The sequence below is a fragment of the Clarias gariepinus genome, chromosome 25 (assembly GCF_024256425.1).
Source record: "Clarias gariepinus isolate MV-2021 ecotype Netherlands chromosome 25, CGAR_prim_01v2, whole genome shotgun sequence".
Lineage (NCBI taxonomy): Eukaryota > Metazoa > Chordata > Actinopteri > Siluriformes > Clariidae > Clarias > Clarias gariepinus.
The window spans coordinates 10,558,467-10,579,608 of record NC_071124.1 but is presented as its reverse complement, the minus strand read 5'-3'; the positions used below and the strand labels follow the sequence as shown (position 1 = coordinate 10,579,608).

At 40.5% G+C, this 21,142-nt stretch overlaps 1 protein-coding gene across 4 annotated transcripts in view; it reads right to left on the bottom strand.

Annotated features, from left to right (window-relative positions):
• The window catches only part of dip2cb (disco-interacting protein 2 homolog Cb), a 55,319-nt gene extending 34,966 nt beyond the window's left edge, over positions 1 to 20,353 (bottom strand). For all 4 annotated transcript variants that reach the window (XM_053486515.1, XM_053486516.1, XM_053486517.1 and 1 more), the window contains exon 1: positions 19,734 to 20,353. In XM_053486515.1, the coding sequence (XP_053342490.1) occupies positions 19,734 to 19,812 (79 nt within the window). In that variant the 5' untranslated portion in view covers positions 19,813 to 20,353. The remainder of the gene's footprint in view (positions 1 to 19,733) is intronic.
• Between the last annotated feature and the right edge of the window lie 789 nt (positions 20,354 to 21,142).

Genomic DNA, 21,142 nt, shown 5'->3' with positions numbered 1-21,142 from the left:
CTTTTATAACATCTTAAACATTAACATTTAACGAATGTTAAATTAAAATCTCTCGAATGAGACTGGCATGCAAAGATCAATTATAAATGTTAAAATAATACTTTAGACTAGATTGACTATAGGGTTAATTAATCATAATCTAAAACTAGACTAAAATGCCAAGACATTAATATAAATGAATACATCCGTGTTCCTATACACACTGAAATATTCTTGAGGCGGTAAACAACACAAAAGTGGTGTAGGCATCCAACAAAGAATAAATCCATATAATATTGGTTATATAATTACTTATTATATTAATTTGGAATAGAAATGTAATGGAAAGTAAAAACATTGAGATGGCACTGAACTTAAAGGCCTGTTCAGCATAATCTAGAAAATACGATGAACTGAATTTTATTTCATTTTAACCAACTATACAAACATAACTGTGTGCAAAAAATAAAAAAATAAATTAAAGTCACAGTCAAAAAAATTACACAGATTGATAAGACAAGATGCTCGTATGATTGTTTTTGGTTGTTTCTATGGGGGAGAAGCGCATTTTGTCATATTCCGTTAATCTAGGGCTGAAACGCTTCCTCGAGTAACTTGAGTAATTAAATTACAAAAAATTATGAATGATGAAGCTTCTTTCAATTAATTTTAAAAGCTTGCATTATGTTTTGCGCAATTATTTGTTGACAGCGCGCTTTTGACACAGCGCGTTTCCGGGTTGCAAGCCGCCAGTAAACACCAACGAAAAAGTAGCGCTTACGTCACTCAAAAAGCGAGAGGAGACGCAAACAGTTAGCTGTGTATTTCTGTATAGCTGAGTATTTGAGGGAGCGCTCTGTTGCGGGCTGCAAAATGGGACGGAGCGATAAAAATTCCTCAAGATTTAGCCCAAGTTTTGCCGCTGCGATTACGTTTCCATATTTCCGCGTGAAAAATTAAACATGTTTAAGCTGCCTTTGAAACGTTTAAACGTTTAATTTTTTGGCGGTCTTCGCGGAGGCTTGCGGACATTGCAGAACTTAGCAGAAAGTCGGCGGAACGTCAGTGGGCAACCGCGGCAGCTCGCGGTGCCCAACACCGCATCTCATCGTGAGTCAAACCGCATAGGTAAGATAGGGGTATTAGCTTTTCCTTGTATTGTGAATAATGACAATGTTTATTTTTGATAAAATAAATAAAAAAAATTTAAGTTGATTTTTCAAAAAAAAAAAAAAAAAAAATATATATATATATATATATATATATATATATTCTTTGTTTCTCTTATATATTTTACATTGCTGTTAAAATGGGGAAAAGTAAATTTTATCCAATTACTCAATTAATCGATAAAGGTTTTGGTATTCAATTACTACAGCCCTACGTCAAACATAACGTACCATCCGCATATTCCTGTAGCAGTAAAAGTTACACGGTTTAAAAGTAATGGTATCTTTTATAACATGACATTTTAGAGAACCCAAATACAGTGTGATGTCTGAAGCGTTCCCCGTCGACACACACCAGCAAGACTTTTATTTTATTGATTTATTTATTTTAATCGTCATTAACCAGCACTGTTTCCGTACCACTTGAGTTTTGAGGGTTTTGTAAAAAAAAATAAAATAAATAAAATAACGAGCCCCTTCAATGTGCGAAACTGTCTTTCTCTGCAGAGCATGTGTGACCATCCGTACACCCTCCTCCTTATTCTTTTTATAGCAGTTGGCATCCGATGCATTTACTGCCTCTCAGTACACTGCTCTCGCGGCAGCAGAATAAACGGGTTCTGCAACAGATACAGGAACCGTCTGCTGCTGTCTAATCGATCGCGGATGGCATCGTTCTACCGGGTGGATTTTTAAAAGGGTACAGAAATCTACGCCTTTTTGTTTAGGAAACACTGTAATTATTATTATTCAAATGTCAAATCTTGTGATAATCATTATTTTTGTTCTTAGCCAAAATATTATTTGCATGTAATTAAAAAACAGCGGGTCTGCAAATACAGTTACAAACTCAGACACACACACAAGAAAAGTAAATCGCACATGACTGAGGAACTTGCAGACACGATGGAGACAGGACTGGTGTTTCTTCCTCGTTGTTTCTCAAATGTTTCTCACTTCATAGTGGTAAGGCTCACAATGAATTAAAAAACAAATGACTTTCTGGTTTAACCCACACCCACTTTCGGATAAAATCCGAATAGAAATAAAGAGTTTTAGAGTAAAGGACAGAGAGAGGCATTCTGCTGCACCCTTTGAACTTGCACCCTTTATCCTGGCGAAATTTCTTCACAAGCTAAATAACACTTCCTACAGAACAGAGTGAACAGAAACAATTGCAAGCATCAAGCCAAGAGCAACATTACACATCCTATCCTCCTCATCTCCTGTCCTTCTCATCCCTTCCTCTTATTCTGCCTCTTTCATTTATACACACGGTGGTTTTTCAATCCGTCCCCACTCTCTAGAACGGTGTCATGTGGCATAATAAAACTGCATGCAGGTCAAAAGTTTCTCCAACACACACACACACACTAATTTTAGCACAGCTCCTAGCAGCATCTGAAGCATCCAAAATATTTTACAGTAAATTGTGTGCACACTTCTAATGATCCTATTTTCAGCGAGCCATGAGCAGAATGAGCGCAGCGGCCCAATCATATAAAACTCCAACGATCTACATCCCTGTTGTCACACCCTGTTGTCAAACTTCTGCAGCATCAGCCGTTAAACATCACAGGCGTGTCGGCCACAAACCTGTAACATTTCGAGTCCTACAACAAGCACCAAATATACCTAGATTAAATGATTATTAAGAAGTTTTTTTTTATTAAAGATGGTTTGAAAATGCAAATGTATGCAAAATGAAAAGATTATGTATGACCTGAGGGCAGTGCAAAGTGTTAAGGCTGTAACAAAGCTATTAGGCGAAAACCCTTGTAAAGAGGGCGAGTGCACAAAGTGCTCATTTAAGTGCTTGCTGAAGAGGTAGTTCTTTAGTCTTTGTTTGAACAGCTGAGTCACTGTCTTTAAACAGTCAGGGAAAGTTCATTCCGCCATCTGGTTACTAGGACGGAGACGAATCTTGAAGCATGTCTACCTTGTACCTAGAAGACTGCGAAGTCGTGTTCATCTACTCTACATATTCGCAGGGATCAGGGTGGAGAGCAGAGATTGATTAGCGCCTTCAGGCAGCGCTTCGGCTTGCTGTTTTTGGCTTCGCGAATGTGGATCAGTGCGAGCAGATACAGGAAGAGGGCACTTGAAGGCCTCTGAATGAGTGCAATCTTCCTTAATTTGCACCAACATGACGCAAATTAGTGACTGACTCCGGGTAATATTAGTGCACAAATTATGCCTTCCACACATGTATTTCCAAGATTTTATAAAATAAATAATAAATAAATAAAGGGAGATGCGAGTTTCACACAACCTCATTAGTAAATCAAATAAACCCGCTTGGGGTCATGACCCCAGTCATGCATGGGCTGTTCATGCGCTTAACCTATCTTCATTACACACTTAAGTTAAAGTATTAAAAAACTATTAAAGTATTAAAATATTACAGCTTTCTACTAGATAGAAGCCACTCCGCTGCGATCTCGGATCACACGCCAGATCTTTTTATCCATCATTTTTATTCCAGACTCTGCTTCGGTGACTTGAGAACGGGAACAGAACAGAACAACAGCATGGACTTGTGTGGAGTGGGAACATCTGAGCTCTTCGGTCAGGAATGCGAAATGAGGCCCAGGATAAACGGTTCCATTCACTTACTCAAGAAGAAATTAAAAATAGAAACAGGAGTTATGAGACAGCTGAGCAACCTGATCCAGGGAGCAAATCCTTCCCTCTCTCTCCGTCCTTGTCTACATTTAACTCCCCTTCTACCCTGCACACACACACCTTTTACGTACACATGCACAACGGAGTAGTCTTGTTGGAGTAGTCTTGTGGCTCAGGTGGTTGAGGCTCTGGGTTGCTGATCAGAGGGTTGTGGGTTCAAGCTCCAACATCAGCAAACTGCCAATTTGGTTTCTTGTGGTTTCTTGCACTCACTCTGGACATTCTGGACATTCATTGACACTAGTGGCCACGGCACAACTGCACATTTGTGGACATTAATTAATTACTCTATCACAAGTCACTTTAAAGCATATTCGCACACCCCCTGGACGTTCGGTTTCCCTGATGCACAAAGTCACTTTAGATATGTGGATATGTGAATCAACTCCTGGACATTTCTATTTACATTTCTATAGACACACTCAACTTCATTCCCAAACAAAAAAATCCATAAATTCTATATTTCTATAATGTACAGCTGTTTTTCTTATTTTTCTATATTTTTTCATATATTTTTCTTATATAGTATATTTTGAACTGTACAGTTATTTTAATTTATTTTATTCTTTCTTGGTTAAATTTACGTTCTATTTTCTTTTTCATATTTATTTTCTATTCATAGTCCTTTATTTTAAGGTCACGAGCAGTTGTCTAAGCATTTCACTACATATCATACTGTGTATTATTGTGTATGCATCCTCAGTGCCAGTCACAAGCCTGGAGAAACGGGCTGACCATGGCAGGAAGGGGATTCGACATAAAATCTGGTTTGACATAAAATGTGGTGAAAAAATAAAACAACAACTCTCTAAGGACAAAAATTCTATGTCTATATGGATAAAAAAAAAAAAAAAAAACTCAAGATGTCAGACTACCTCGAGCATCCATAACAACATAACTGCTCACAGACTGAACAAGGATTTAAAAATGCTTCGTCATAGGACAGATGTGATCAGTCAAATAACCCTGTACTGATGTTGCAGTGGCTCTTTGCACTGCAGAGAAGAAAAAAACGCCAAATCAGAACGAGAATTAGCCTGAGATTGTTTGTTCTGACTTTCATTATTTGGATATTAATAACACAACCATGTAACACAACATGCCTTAAATATAGACTGGACCACCAGCTCCCACTCTCTCTCTCACACACACACACACACACACACACACACACACACACACACACACACATATATACACATATACACACACACACACACATATATACACATATACACACACACATATACACATATACACACACACACACACACACATATACACACACACACACACACACACACACATACACACACACACACACATACACTTACACACACACACATACACTTACACACACACACATACACTTACACACACACACATACACTTACACACACACACATACACTTACACACACACACATACACTTACACACACACACATACACTTACACACACACACATACACTTACACACACACATACACTTACACACACACACACACTTACACTTACGCACGCATGCACGCATACACGCGCGCACACGCACACGCACACACACGCGCACACGCACACACACACACGCACACACACACGCACACGCACACACATATACACGCACACACGCACACGCACACACATATACACGCACACATATACACGCGCACGCACACATATACACGCGCACGCACACATATACGCACACACACGTGATCGCTTTTAAACACATTCACAGAATGTAGGTCAGGTCAAAAACCTTCCCCATTTATGACCCACATGCACACAATAAATATGTAACCGACTGCATGAGTATAAAATATTAACTCACTGGATGTGGGCCATGAATAAATCGAGTCAGGCACAAGAACACACTGTTTATATGTTAAGGAACAGGACAATAGGGGGTCTGCGTATGTGTCTGCTAGTTTACATAAAATACCTGTAGAGCAGGATAAGCACCTGCCCTGTAACCACACACCTGGCGAGAGAGAGAAGAGCAAACAGATCCCAAGGTGCTAACGTAAATGCTGACACATTCAAACACACACACAGTGCAGTGAACCATCAGGCAGAAACTGTGATCTGTGATGGCTTGTAAATCAAATAGGGATTATGTCATATGGTTTTTCTCGATACTGTGCAAGACGCTTTCCAGAAACAGCCGCAATACGGAATTCATATATTATCTACAACAGCATCAATACATTAATACGAGTTCGCACTGAGGCTCTGGTCCAAAGTGGTCCAGTCGCTAAAACCTGCGTAAACTCTGCATTGGGGTGCTTACAGGTAAAGGAGAAGGCGAGGTGACTCCTTTCTAAGCTGCATCACTCTCCGTTTTTGGGATTCAAATGTCTCACACTCTGCTTTAGGTTGCACACAAGCTATAGACCTATACTGTGTGTGTGGGGGTGAAAAACTGCAGCACTTCACTCTTACAGTATCTGCATCTGCCTTTTTTTTTTTTGCCTAGACTAGACATCCACGTCAGAAGCCAAAGGAAAAACAATGACGTAAGGAGTTCTATTACAATGTACATATACCACCGTATACTGTAACTTCATTATACAGTAAATCATACACTACTCAGGTTAACCACACCAGTATGTGGACACAGGATGGGGGCTAGACTAGACTTTTTACACAATACTAAGCTACACATTTTTCCTGAACTGTAATCTATTTCTCCTTTGCATGCATTTCCTTAAGTCAGAAGTCTGTACAGTACGTTTTACATTCTGATTCACCCCATACTAAAAATGGATCAAGCGGTTTTCAAAAATCCTCTGAAGGACAGTCCTCCTACCTCTATATTTATAACCTAATCCACTAATGGAAAACACTTACTGACAAACTCTACTGTACATGATCACAAATGGAATTGAAAAGACTTTGATGATGAGCATTTTGCTATAGCACAAAGCTATGCAGCCATTTGATCAATAACATAATTGTGATCTTTGTAAAGAAGATGCCGAAGCATGGAAAGGTGACTAAATAGTTCGTCTTGTTAATAATAATAATAATAATAATAATAATAATAATAATAATTAAAAAAATGCATCCCTGGGTGATGCTGTAACCTCTCGCAGCCGGAGGTCTAGAGAGAGCTGATTGGCCGAGCTCTCTGAGGGGGGAGGGATGAGAGGTACGCGGAAGGAGCGGATAGCGCTGTCCTCAGAGTGTGTTACACCGCCCCAACGGTGCGTGAGCGAGTAGTTTGAAAAGAACTAGTGAAAGGAAACACGTGATAGTCTTCGGCCTTCCTGACTGAGTGGTAGTAGTAGCCTTAATGTGGGAGCCCCGTAGCGACGGGGAGGAATTGGACAAGACTAAATTAGGGATAAAATCAGGAAAAAAAAAAAAAAAAAAAAAATAAATAAATCAATAATAATAAATCAATGTTTCCTTAGCTTTCAACATAAATAAAATGGTGCCTAAAAATATTGGCACATTAAATGAATAAATATTTACAATATGCATCATTCTGTTAAGTGTAAGTAAAATGCGTAATGTATAATTTTTTTATTGTAATACAATATGTTTCCATTTTCCACAATATGTTTCGAAAGATTTAAGCTTTTTCCCCTAAATTTTTTTCCCCTCGTCCTCCTACAGGTACCATGAATGGAAAATCTAGAACTAGGAGATGGACAGGAACAAATCATTGCAGACCCCTCACACCCTGAACATAAAAGTTTCACCTCCTGCTTTATGGCAGGCGCTGCAGAACAGTTTCTTTCCTCAGGCCATCACCCTCATAAACCGTTGACACTGATTGCATGTAATCTGCTGTATAAAAGCACTAACACGGGTTTAACAGACTGCTTACACCCTACTTCACATCTACAAATACTGTATTGGAAGAAGTCAGTCATCATTTCATCCCCATATGTGACGCACATTCGTACATATTATATTGTGTATTGTACAAATATGTGAAAAAAAATGTGTGATGCACACAGCTTGAATCAAAGTCCTTGTGTCAAAAAATAACCATGATTCTGACTGGAACTTGGCTATGGGGACCAAAACCCTTATATAAACATGCTTATTTCTGTTGTACAATTTGGACATTTTAGCATAAGGGGCAATGGGGACTGACTCACTTTGGTTGGACTCATTTTTCAGAATTGAAAGTTGCCCCTCAGTGGCTGAGTGGTTAGCACTGTCGCCTTGCACCTTCAGGGTCCAGGTTCGATTCCCGCCGCAGGGTCCATGTGCGTGGAGTTCCGTGCATAGTGGTACTTTAACACCTCCCATAATTTGGACTCTTTTAGGAGGGCATCATGCTACTTCTCCAAGAAGAACATTTCAAGCTGCCTTGGGCTTCTCTCTACACTCTGCATTGTTCATTTCAATCCATATAAAAATTCCAGGGAATGAGTTGTTGCAAGGCATTGATTTTGTGCCGCACAACCTTTTTGTGTTTTGACTTTGATGTATTGTTTGAGGTTGTTAATCTGCTAAAAAGAAAAATAATAAAGTAATGGACAAGTCTCTGCCTAACTTCTGGCAGAGAGAACCAGGTCTTGCGCTATAGGATCCTGGTTGCTTAGCACAGTTTATGAGTTTTAGAAGAATGCTTAAAGGGGGCAGATATTTTAAAGCACGTTTGATTTTCTCATCAATGAACTGCACAGTGTGAACCTCTTAGTGTGACCGGTTGCAAGCATTAATCTGAGAGGAAATCAAAAACATCTGCTCACATGCACGGCAGATTCCTGAATTCTGATTTATCATCCATCTGTTTGTGTGGAAGGATGAGGGCAAAGTGTTAGCACAATAATAATAGTTATATAACCGGGGAGAGGGGGAGTTGGGTTGTTTTTTTTTTTACATTACATACTCATGTGGATGTTGAGAACAGTAAAAGAAAAAAAAAACATACTTCATCTAATTCTGTCTCGACAGCAGAAATACACAGTTAAAAGCCGAATGCATTTAAACTCATCTTTTATTTCTTTGATTACAGTGCCAGGAGGTCATAGGTTTACAAACACTAAGTTAGTATTTGGTAGCATTGCCATTCATTTGTTTCAGTTGGGTCAAACATCTCAGGTAGCCTTCCACAAGCTTCTTACAGTAAGTTTGTGGAATTTAAGCCCGTTCCTGCTGACTGAACTGGTGTAACTGAGACAGGTTTTAGGCCTCCTTGTCACACATGCTTTTTTCACTTCTGCCCACACATTTTCTTTTGGCTTGAAAGCAGAACCACTCCAAAACCTTGACTTTACTGTCCTTAAGCAATTTTGCCAAAACTTTGAAGCATGCTATGGGGGTTGGGATGGTGTTCTTCGGCTTGCAGGCCTGCCCTTTTTCCTCCAGACAACAGTGGTCATTATGGCCAAACAGTTCATTTTTTGTTTCATCAGGCCAGAGGACATTTCTCCAAAAAATAAGATCTTTGTCCCCATGCACAGCTGCAAACCACAGTCTGGCTTTTTATGGCAGTTTTGGAGCAGTGACTTCTTCCATGCTGAGCAGCCTCTAAGGTTCTCAATGCAAGTCTCATTTTACTGTGGGTATGGATACTTTTGTACACATTTCCTTCAGTGTCTTGACAAGGTTATTTACTCTTACCCTGGGATCGATTTACATGTCTTGTACCAAAGTATGTCTCCTTCCTAAACGGTATGATGGCTTGCATAGAGTTGTCTATACAGATGAATGTGGTATCTTTAAGCATTTGGAAAGTGTTCCCAAGGATGATTCAGACTTCCACGGAAGTCCACAATGTTTTTTTTCCTCAGGTCTTGGCTGATTTCTTTTGATTTTCCCCCCATGATGTCACACAAAGAGGCCCTGTGTTTGAAGGTGGGTCTTAAAATATACTGACCAGCAAAAACACAGTCGCACTCTATCATTAGCCAGTCTTGTGTTTTGATAATAGCCATGGTATTGTTTGGATGAGCTTACACAATTTCACCTTCCGCCTTTGTAAAGCCTTCTCCAACACATCCCAAAGATTCTCAATGGAGTTACTGTCTGGACACTGTGTGGTGGCAAATCCATGTGTGAAAATTGTGTCTCATGCTCCCTGAACCACTCACTCACTCACTTGCTCGTCGTCTACACCGCTTTATACCGTACACAGGGTGGCGGGAGCCTAGAGCCTATCCCAGGGGACGAGGCGAGGTACACCCTGAATAGGGGGCCAATCCATCACAGGACACACAAATGCACTCATTTACACACTAAAGGCAATTTGGAAAATGCCAATTAGCCTAATCTGCATGTTTTTGGACTTTAGGAGGAAACAGAGTAACCAGATGAAACCCACTAGGCACAGGGGGAACATGCACACAAAGGCGGTAATTAATATTAACGCTGAGGTGCAAGGCTCACAGTCCTATCCACTCTTTCACAATTTGAGAATACACTCATCTTGGAATATCCCCATGCAATCAGGAAGGAACCAAGGGTTTTTACACATAGGAGTCAATGAGAGTGTTCACACAGGCTTTGGTGACGTGCATTTGTCCGGCTGCGCGTTTATACTATATTATATAACCGTTGCATGCAGCTTTTTCTTGGCGTTCAAATCCCAATAAACGCAAGGAAAACGCTTCTAGTGCGTTTTCTTTGCGTTCATTTTACGCTACGGAGGACCGGATATATCCCATGATCCTACATGCTATACATAGGGAAATGCGGGAAAAAAAAGCAAAATAAAGTGACAAGTAGTCTCCCTTCGGGGCCAACACCAAATCGCATATTGATTGATCAGCGTGAAATGTGGCATTGCACCAGCTGCAGCAAATAATCAAAAGAAACTGACATCCGACAGTAATTGAAAAACTTGCGCGGAAATTTTCGCATTTCTTTATAAACCACAAAAAAACTTCCTTTAATCCGACGTTTTGCAGTCAGAGGGTGAACCCAGAAGTGGCGGCGATTTTTTCCCTCCTTATGTCGCCGTATTACGAGAATTTTTAAAACAAGAAGATTTATGTCTAATATAGCAAAATGGTCCATATTAAAAGGAGGCACCTTAAATAAAATGACAAGGGCTTCCATATCCAGTTCCCGACACTGCCTTCACAAACTACAATTTGGGCTGCAGGCTGGCATTAGATAGAGCCAAACGAACGCCAGTGTAAAACATAAACGTCTAGGACGTTCAGAGCGCGTTCATTTATCTAAAAATTTAAGGCCTTAATGTAGGCGATACATGGAGCATTTCTTTTCATACACTCACCTATTAGGAACACCTGTTCAATTTTTCATTAATGCAATTATCTAATCAACCAATCACATGGCAGTTGCTTCAATGCATTTAGGGGTGTGGTCCTGGTCAAGACAATCTCCTGAAGTCCAAACTGAATGTCAGAATGGGAAAGAAAGGTGATTTAAACAATTTAAGCGTGGCATGGGAATTTCACAATTTAGCCTATCAATATGGGCCAACATGCTTTCAGCCCCTTGTTAAATCAATGCCACGTAGAATTAAGGCAGTTCTGAAGGCGAAAGGGGGTCAAACACCGTATTAGTATGGTGTGCCTAATAATCCTTTAGGTGAGTGTATATATGCCATGGCACATATAACATACAAATGTTAATACTAGTAATTTAGTTTTTTTTCTTCATTCATGTTTAAGAGTTAGTACCCCTTTATGTTTCTTTTGTTTAAAAACATAAGAAAAACCATCGGATCATAACAGAACCAAAAACATGTGGGCAATACCAAGTACCCCCCTTATTCAATAGCTTGCAGATTTAGTATTGGAAAGAAAGCTTAACTTAAAGTTATTGTTTCCTGTATAACTATCAATGTCACATTAATGTGGAGAAATTTTGGCCCATTCTTCTTTACAACATTGCTTTAGTTCAAGGTTTTTGGGCATTCCCTTGTACACAGCTCTGTTAAGGCCATTTCACAGTCTTTCAGTTAGGTTAAGGTCTAAACTTTGACTAGGTCATTCAAAAACCTTGATTCTTTTATTTTTCAGCCATTCTAGTGTAGATTCACTCTGTGCTTCAGATCATTGTTCCGTTGCATAACCAAATTTTAACCAAGCTTAAGCTGTCAGACAGATGGCCTCAGATTTGCCTCAATGATTCAATGACAGTGGGTATGAGATGTTTCTGCTGAAATGCTTTCCTCAGATCCAGCACTGGGCTTTAAGGCCAAACAACTCCACTTTGGTATCATCTGTCTATAGGTTTTGAGAACCTCAGCCATGCCTTAAGAGGCGTTCTCCTGGCAACCCTTCAAAGGAAACCGTACTTGTTCAGTCTTCTTCTAATTGGGTGGTCATGGACTTTAACATTTACCACGCTCAATTAGGCCTGTAGGATCTGAGATGACCTAGGGTTAGATGTGCTGGGACGTCCACTCCTGGAAAAGATTGGTAACGGTATTGACAGCTTTCCACTCATGAATAATCTCAAACTGAAGAAATGTTTGGAAATAGTTTTATAGCATTTTCCAGATTGATGTGCAGCAACAATTGCTTCTCCTAGACCATTGCTTTTATTTTTCGCCAATGGCATTGTGTTAACCACCTGAATGCTCCAAACCAAAAAAATGTAAAAACTTCTGCTTTTATAGAGGTCTGCACACCTGATGATACTCAGTTAATTAACTGCTGATGATTAGCAACACATGGCTGCAACTTACCATATTAAATCCTGTGGAAATAGTAAGTTTTTCCTTTTTCTCTTCTCTCTCACTCATCATCTATACCGCTTTATCCTGTATTCAGGGTCGCAGGGACCTGGAGCCTATCCCAGGAGGCTTAGGGCACAAGGCAGGGTACACCCTGGACAGAGTGCCAATCAATCACAGAGCACACACACATACACACTTGCACACTCATTCACACACTACAGGTAATTTGGGAACGCCAGTTAATTAAATCTGCATGTCTTTTGACTGTTGGAGGAAACCGGAGTACCTGGAGGAAACCCACCAAGCACAGGGAGAACATGCAAACTCCACGCACACAGAGACGGGAATCGAACCCGGACCCTGGAGGTGTTACGTTTTTATGTATAAACATAGATTGAAAAGAGGTACTAACTTTTGAACACGACTGTATTTGCAAAGTTTGTTTAGAATATTTAAAATATTGTTCCGGATATTTATAAAATCATGATGCTAACAGAATCAAGTGCAAACTGACAATCAGTTTCTTATGAAAAGGTGTAAACACCTATGTAGGATTACATACTGTACATACAAGATTAAATACTGTAAGATTCCACAATTCATTATAAAGACTTATTTGAGGCAAGAACACACACTGCACTATCAAAACATAGATGTAGCCCCATAAATATAGCCTGTACTGTTTATAGCATGGGTATTTGCTGAACATTAGCTATTCTAATTACAAGATACATGTGTACCGAGTGTACAATCAAGATAAATGATCACATTCATTAAAACAGAAGTGTAGTGGACATGGCACTCCTACTCAATGCCTTTACCGTAATTGCTGAATAAACTTTAGTGACGTGACATTCTTGCATTCCTGTTACACTACATGGCCAAACGCTGACCAGAACCCCTTATAGAATTTTTAACATGCACATATGAACGCCATGGCCTGGTGTCCACATACTTTTAGCCCTCTAATGTGCCATAAGCCTAGCGAGCACAAGAACATGCTGAATGCAATTAGAAAACAGGGCTACTTGTAATCATACGCCTTTTCAAATCCTGATGAAAAATAAATTATCTCAAAAGGTTAAATAAACAAAGAAAAGCAAGATAATATTTCTTAAGGATGGCTGACACACATTTTCAGGGTCAGAGCTAAGAGTTAACAAGCACTTTCTCTTTTACACGAAAAGAAAGGAACACTATGCAATGCATGAGGGGGAAAAAAACGTCTACCCTTTTGTTTGATGGAATGATGCAATCGACACGAAACTTGCCTTCTTTGGGCCCTGCAGTTTTTCTGCACTTACACTCACAGACTCCGAAACAGGGTCATGCAACATTGTTCCAGTGTTTGACCCAGTGTGCGTCTCACAGAAAGCTTGTCCTGGGTCCAAACAACTGTCATTTTCCCTACACCAGAGTCAAGTCCGTTTGCAAGATATGGACAAGAATAGCACAGCGAGCACGATGTTACACACAGGGGATGCAATATTCCTAGCAGTGTATTACAACAACCTCAAACAGGTGATTGGTAAAGTGTACATTTAGTGAAAATTATTGTTTGTTTGTTTTTTATATGCAACTATTACAATAGAATGAATTAACAACACGCCCACAACAGATTTACCTGGAGCAGCTGTGAACACAATGCTCGGACAAGACAGCATTCTCTATCTTTGTTAGAGAGCTTATGTGCATAATACAGACTTTTCTGATACCAGTATTGTTATAGTGAAGCTCAGGAATCATCACGCTGCATTACAGGATCATCCCACCCTTTTGCTAGGGTTAGCTCTTTGTTCTCCTGCTACAAACAAGCTCATGCACAGAGTAACAGCTAAAAGGGGTATTTATTTTAGTTTCAATAAAAGACTCATCATGATTAAAAATGAATCGGAGACGTTGCATCATGACAAACTCCAAGCATATGAGAAAAGTGCAAGTGGTGATCTGGATGTGCTACTTCCTCTTAGATTCCCAGACATGTCTTCATCTGCAGTCACTTTAAATACATGTACAGTTTGGAAATAAATGCAAACATGGCCTGGAGATCTAGATAAAAAGATCAGATCAAATAACAAAACGTGGTGAGAATCATTCAAGCCAGTGTGTGAGCTAACGTTACAGGTATAGTGGTCTCTTTGTTCTCCAAAGCAATTTTTATGTTTATCCTACTGCTACAGACAGGTCAGTTAGTACTGTTATTTTTCTGCCTTTTTTCATCCAAACCATTTATAAAGGCCAAGCATGTCAAGATGCCAGTAAATAGTTAAAGAACATCCATATGGCATTTTTATATATTCTGAAAATCGTTAGGCAAGGAACGTTAAATGTGAAAAAAGAAAAAATGTGTGCATGAAATACTTTTACATACAGAACACAATAATGTACAAGGTCCATTTAAGTAAAAACCCTTATTCTGATTGTGCAGGATAACACCGGCACTGCTTCCAGTGGCTGGGGTTTAGGCATTGGGTTGGAATTGAACCCGAGCTTTCCACATGGTAGGCAAGCCATCAACCATACCACTGAGCCACCAAGGCCCAGAATTAAATAATATCATTATGAGATATGAGATATATATAATATATAATATAATATAATCCCCTGCTACACTAATGCACTTATCCCAGAGTATCACTAGTGCTTGGATACCATCAAGGCAGAAAATTCTCTCACTACATCGGAGACTGTCTGCTTCATGTCTGAAACACTGGCCCTCCGGGAACTCCTTTTAATGAGCCAATCATGTTGAAATGGATTGGAGCGTTGTCAGGAATATACAGGGATGTGGCAATAACTCTTAACTGAGTTCCTGTAACGTGCACGTAGTGTCTGTGAGAACTGTACAGACACAATCATTCACAGACAGATGCGTCTCTTCTGCAAGTTGGCGACAAGTTATAGGACGATTTTCAAGGATCAGACGTTCTACTCGCTAAATGTTCATGGGAACAACTGCAGCGGGCCAGGACTGTCATTCACGGATATATGGATATATTACTGTGGAGAAAAGTCTCATCATCGTACTGTGCTTGAAGTACAACATTGATTGTTTTTATGCATCCTGTCATAAGAAATTCCGGGTTTGACTTAAACACACCACACATGTGACCCAGTCCGTGAAAACCCCTCTAAAGTCATCATATGATTTTATGCTATATGACAAAAGAATTTTAACTTTAGCTGCATTTTCATACACTGGGTCACATATTGAAAAACATGCAAATTCATCAGACCAGTTCTTCCTTTACTTCACAGTCCAATACATGGGCACCCTGACTGGTCGAAAGCTTCACAGCCCCGTATGCAGCAAGCTGTGTGTTCTGGCATCTTTCCTTACTCAGACTCTTAGTCGTGCCTATTTTCCATGCTTTCACCACAGCAACTTAGAGAACTGTCTTTTCACTTGGTGCCTAACAGGTGGTTTGCACATGATATCATGTCAGGAAGTAATTTTACAAACAGGAGGCACTATTACAAGCTCACAAAAAGGCTATGGTTTGTGTGTTTACGGTTGCTCAAATTGATCAAACAGAGCCTTTTTATTGAGGATGCGCAAAACATGGGGGGGCTAAAACCACCAGCAAGAACATTTCTCTTCAGTCGGGAGGAACAGACTCAGATGTGTGTCCACACGTGTGCCCAGAGACCACTTAGTTAAATTTAACACCACTAACAGTTCAATCAGGGTTAACAGTTACACAAAAGACAGGTGAACACAAAAAAAGAAAGAAGAAAAAAACACCTTCAGCTTGATTGACAGCCTAATTGGCCAATCATAGCACATTATAAGGAGGAGGGCAGGATTAGACATCATGTCATGGCCAATCCGGTAGGGCTGGGCCATAAAACGATAACGATATGTATCGCGATGGACACGTAATCGATATCAATAAAAAATGTGTTCGATAAAACGTTCGTTTTATTCTTTGTCGGAAGAAAACGGAGGTCGTGAAGCTAGTTTGGTTGCTGTCATGCGCACTCGCTCCGCGACCGGCACTAGGACCCTGAAGTAGTACGGTCACGATTCAGGAAGTATAAAAGGAGACAAGATGGCGCTTCACATCGCTCAGTCATTGAGTCTGCCCATGTCGATTCCGATGCTTCGCCGGATATTATGTGATTTTGGGTCCAATTCCTGATTGAGTGTGTGTTGCTAGAACGCGGTGTTAGCTTCTCCGCTTTATTTTGTCGTTTCTCGCGGCAGCGCAACAGCCTGTTAATTCATGCACATGCAGTGATGGGAAAGACAAACGAGTCGATGGATGTCCATTCTTTTATTTTCTGCGTTGTCAGGCGATATTACAAACTTCCGGGTGGATTCCGTACTGAAATCAAACCAAAAACTACTAAAAGAAAACAGGTTCAGGCTCTATATTCCAGCTCATCTCACATTTCCGCGTTCACGCACATTGGACTGCATTACCCACAAAGCATTGCCCGCATTGGACTACACTCCCGTAAACAGCTGCCGTAAAATCAACCTCTCTCCCGCAACAGCGGGTATAATTGAGTAAACTCTTGCTCTCAGCGTGAGAGAGTTCTTACAATGACTCGCGTGGTTATCCTGCCTGTTCGCACTATTTCGGCGTTTAGATTTACCGTCCACGCTACAAAGGCTAACTGCTAGTCTTCTGGTCCGCTTCCGGTTGCATTAACAAAAGCACTCGCTCTCTGGTAGGCTAGCAACGTAGGAAGTGATACACCAACGTCAATCATGTAACAGTATCACGTTTGGTTGCCCCATGTCGTTGTCTCATGCTGGTCTGCCGGATTTCTCTTCAAAAGCAGAAAATGCACTTATTTTATTACACTTTATTAAGCATTTCTTACATTTTCTTTTATTTTGCACCGTAAATGTTAAGAGATAATTGTGTTGATTGTGACTTTATGTTTACATTTTAATTATTTGAGTTTTCCATGGTTATTAACATGTCTGTCTTAATAACTGAGGGGACTATGATCAGGGGAAGGTTAAGTTTAAAATGAAAATGTTAAAATGTAATATATTTTTCTCCTGGTCCTTATTTTAAATGGGTCATAAAAATATTAATAACTATCAATATCGACCGATAAGAAACACTGATATCGTGATACAGTTTTCAGCCATATCGCCCAGCCCTACAATCCGGTGCAGTGTCTATGGGGGAAAAAACGTATATCTTATATCTTATGTCTTTTAATTCTGGTGTAAAATCCATACTCTTTATAACACCCATTGTAATGAGAATCAGTGTTATTCACTTCACCTGTTTTAATGTTATTGCAGAATCCACAGGCATTTATCCTATATTTTTCTTTTTGTTTTAGACCTAAAATATGGCATTGAAACTAAAAATCAAATATTGAATAGAACCAGACCTGTTAGACCAAACACCACCAGACTTTTTTCTTTGGGGTCATGTGAAACCTATCAGGATCAGCTTAGGTCAATAGTTGCGCTAAAGGATGAAATCATCTTTGCATGTAACTACATTGGTTCTGATACATTAAGAAAAGTTTAGCGTTTATGTATTGTGTATACATCAATGCTGCTTCCCAGGAATGTAGGCAAAAAGCACCAATACACCAGTCCATCACTGTGCATAAACACATTTACACCTACTGTACGTAGGAGGAAACCCCATGTGGATCCAGAGGGAGCATGTGAAACTGTGCACATAACCTGACCTAAGGATCGAACCAGGACCCTGTGAGGTAGCAACTAATTATAGTTCTTTGGTTAAAAACTATATTCAGGAGCCGTAAGTGTCCCCTTATATCTAGACCGCTTATAGGGATGGGGATCATCAGTCACCTCCGGATACAATATCATGATTCCTAGGTGCTGATTTAATTAAATCTGTGATTCTATAAGTATCACGATTTTATAAACATCACAATGAGATGTTTCATTTGTTTAAATTTTAAGTGTTTAAAAAAGTATAAAGATTGATTAAACGTAACCCATTCCTTATTACATTAGTTTTTTCAATTAAAAACCAAGTGCAGCATTTAAACAACACAAAATACCTATAAATGAAAGAGTTTAAGATTTGAGTTAACAAAAAGCTACACTTTTACTGCTCACTCTGATCATACTGCCTCAATTCCTTCCAAAGTCTCAAAACTCAACTCGACAGTGAGCACACGGGTCGAGTGTCTACGAGCATGCGGTTATGTGCAGCTTCTAACCCACACCATTTTCGACTAATTAGCGCTTGCTGTGTTTTGAGACTTTTTTGGAGAAAAAGACAGATCGAAACCTTTTAACACGCACAATTTTTGATAACTTAAGGCCATAACAATCTGTTTCTGCTGCACCACTCGGAAGCTTCTGCGCTCGGTACAGATTCGGTTAGATTTGAGGCTGATTGTCCATGACTGGTGATTGGCCAATCAAACTGAAAACCAGCCTATTTTGGTCACTGGCCGATTGACCGGATCCTCTCTATTATAAATGTAGAAAGTTTTTATAAAAAATCTGTTTTGGAGTCAGTGTGGTGATGCGTAAAACACCACACAATAGAATGGTGATTAATACCTGAACCACTGATGACACAACAGCTCTCTTTTACACTACAATGACTTTGCGTTACCTTTTCTCTTCTAGCGCTCTGCATATCTGTCTAGATTTCTAACTAACCTTGTCCAAAATGGCCCATCACCCATAATACACTGCGTCACATTCCCAAAGTTAATCATGATAACGATAAGAAAACGGTATATCGTGCAGCTCTGAACAGGAAGCGGGTCAGAGAGGCACAGTGTGTGTGTGTGTGTGTGTGTTATATTAGGAACACAAATCTGTGTCCTGTTCATCCACTGTACAGGTCAGAGCGAGACACTACAGCCGTTAAAGAGTGAGAGCAAAACAAACCCCTTTACACACACACACACACACACACACACAGGGAAAACATTCACATTCAGACAGCGTACTGTGTGTCTGGATGTACGAGAGGAGGGCTGAGTGTTAATTAGAGAGGGAGTGTGTGTGTGTGTGTGTGTGTCAGAATTCGCACAAATCTCAGTCTCCGGTTCTGACTCTGGTACCCGGTACGAACACCACAGAACCGTTAAGGCCCACTCTGTGTCATTCAAGGTCGCGCGCTTCGTCCCGTTTTTTTCCCTCCCCATCTGCGCGTGCACGAGCGAGCACTATACCGCGAATGTAAACACGCAGAATGAGGCCCGTGTCCGTTTAAAGACGTTACGCGTGTGTGTTTAGTCTGGTTTTCGCCTCACCCTCATCCCAGAAGCACCGAAAACGCCGTCACTAGGCCTACTGCACCGGGAAACTCACCTTCAGACAGCTCCAGCTCCAACTCGGCGATCCGCGCTCGGATGTCCAGCGGCAGCGGTAATGCATCACGCTCCGCCATTCGGTCTCCTCCCCGGATCCGATTCTCACACTCGAGTCGTTCTCAGAGCCCAAACGGGCAGCATGAGTGTGTGAGCGAGCATCCGACTCGAGACGCCACGCGCTCTAAATTGTTACTGGCTCGTGCATTGACCGCGCGCGCACGAGAAAGAGAAGAGAGAGAGACAGAGAGAAGAGGAGACGCGGCTCCGGTTAATCAGGATGCTGCGAACGCCAGTGATTTGCGGCGGAGAACAGAGAAGCGTCTCAGCTACAGCGACGCCTCAGCGCCTGTGCCGTGGCGTCCGGGTCACGTGATCGCGGCGCACGCATTCCCGGTGGAGGGCGACAGAGCTCACTGTTAGTGAGGCCCTAACGGAAATCTGCAGCTGTCTGTGGAAATCTCACGCATGATTCTGCTCGTGACGCTGCAATAATCCAGACATTCTTTACGCAGAAGTTTCCCACGTTTGCAGAACATCTTTTCAACTTTACAGATGGGTTTCTCTAGTGCAACTTAAATCCGAGACAAGAATCCAGCGCGCGCGCGCACACACACACACACACACACACACTAATGTGAAGTAGAAGGATGTGGGTCATGGTGCACTCTTGTAGTTCTGGGATTTGAACTAAACACTTCTCAGAAACCCAAGTTTAGTCTGATGAGCTTCCAGATGCCAAAAACAAAAGGCAAACTGGTGGATAATATTTACCAGCTGGTAGGTACTGGCAGAAAGGAAACTGGAAAATACATTAGTGTTAGAAAAATGCGTTACTCGAAAATATCAGCTATTTTCAGTCACTTTAGTCAGCAATAAGCAAACTGGAAAACAAATTACCAGCTGGTAAAAATGGTCTACCAGTTTGATCAGCTCCGTCTTTAGGCAGTTAGTAGCTGGACTGGACTGGGAAAAAATGGAGCAATGTTCAGAGAAAAGGATAAAATAAAAACAGTTGGTCCAGGCAGATGGCACTATCACAGCAGTTTTAAACACGGACCTAATGCCAGTCAATGTGGCAGCTGTCTATTTTGAATAAAAACAAAACTGCCAGCAGCTTCCCACATATTGTGCATGTATTTTTTATTGTATTTTGCATGGCAGTTTGGAAATCATGTAAATGGTGTTGTCTAGATGCCAACTAAACTTAGACTCTTTCTCAACCTGTATGTAATGGCCAGATAAACATGCCAATGATATATAAACCATTACATAATTAGATTTTTTTAAAAATAAAATTATGTTTGCAATTAACTGGTTAGTTAGACAGAGTGAGACTGAAACACTATTGTTCAATCTTTGCCAACTCCAGCTCAGCTGATCCAAGCTAATCCTGCAGCAAATAAAACA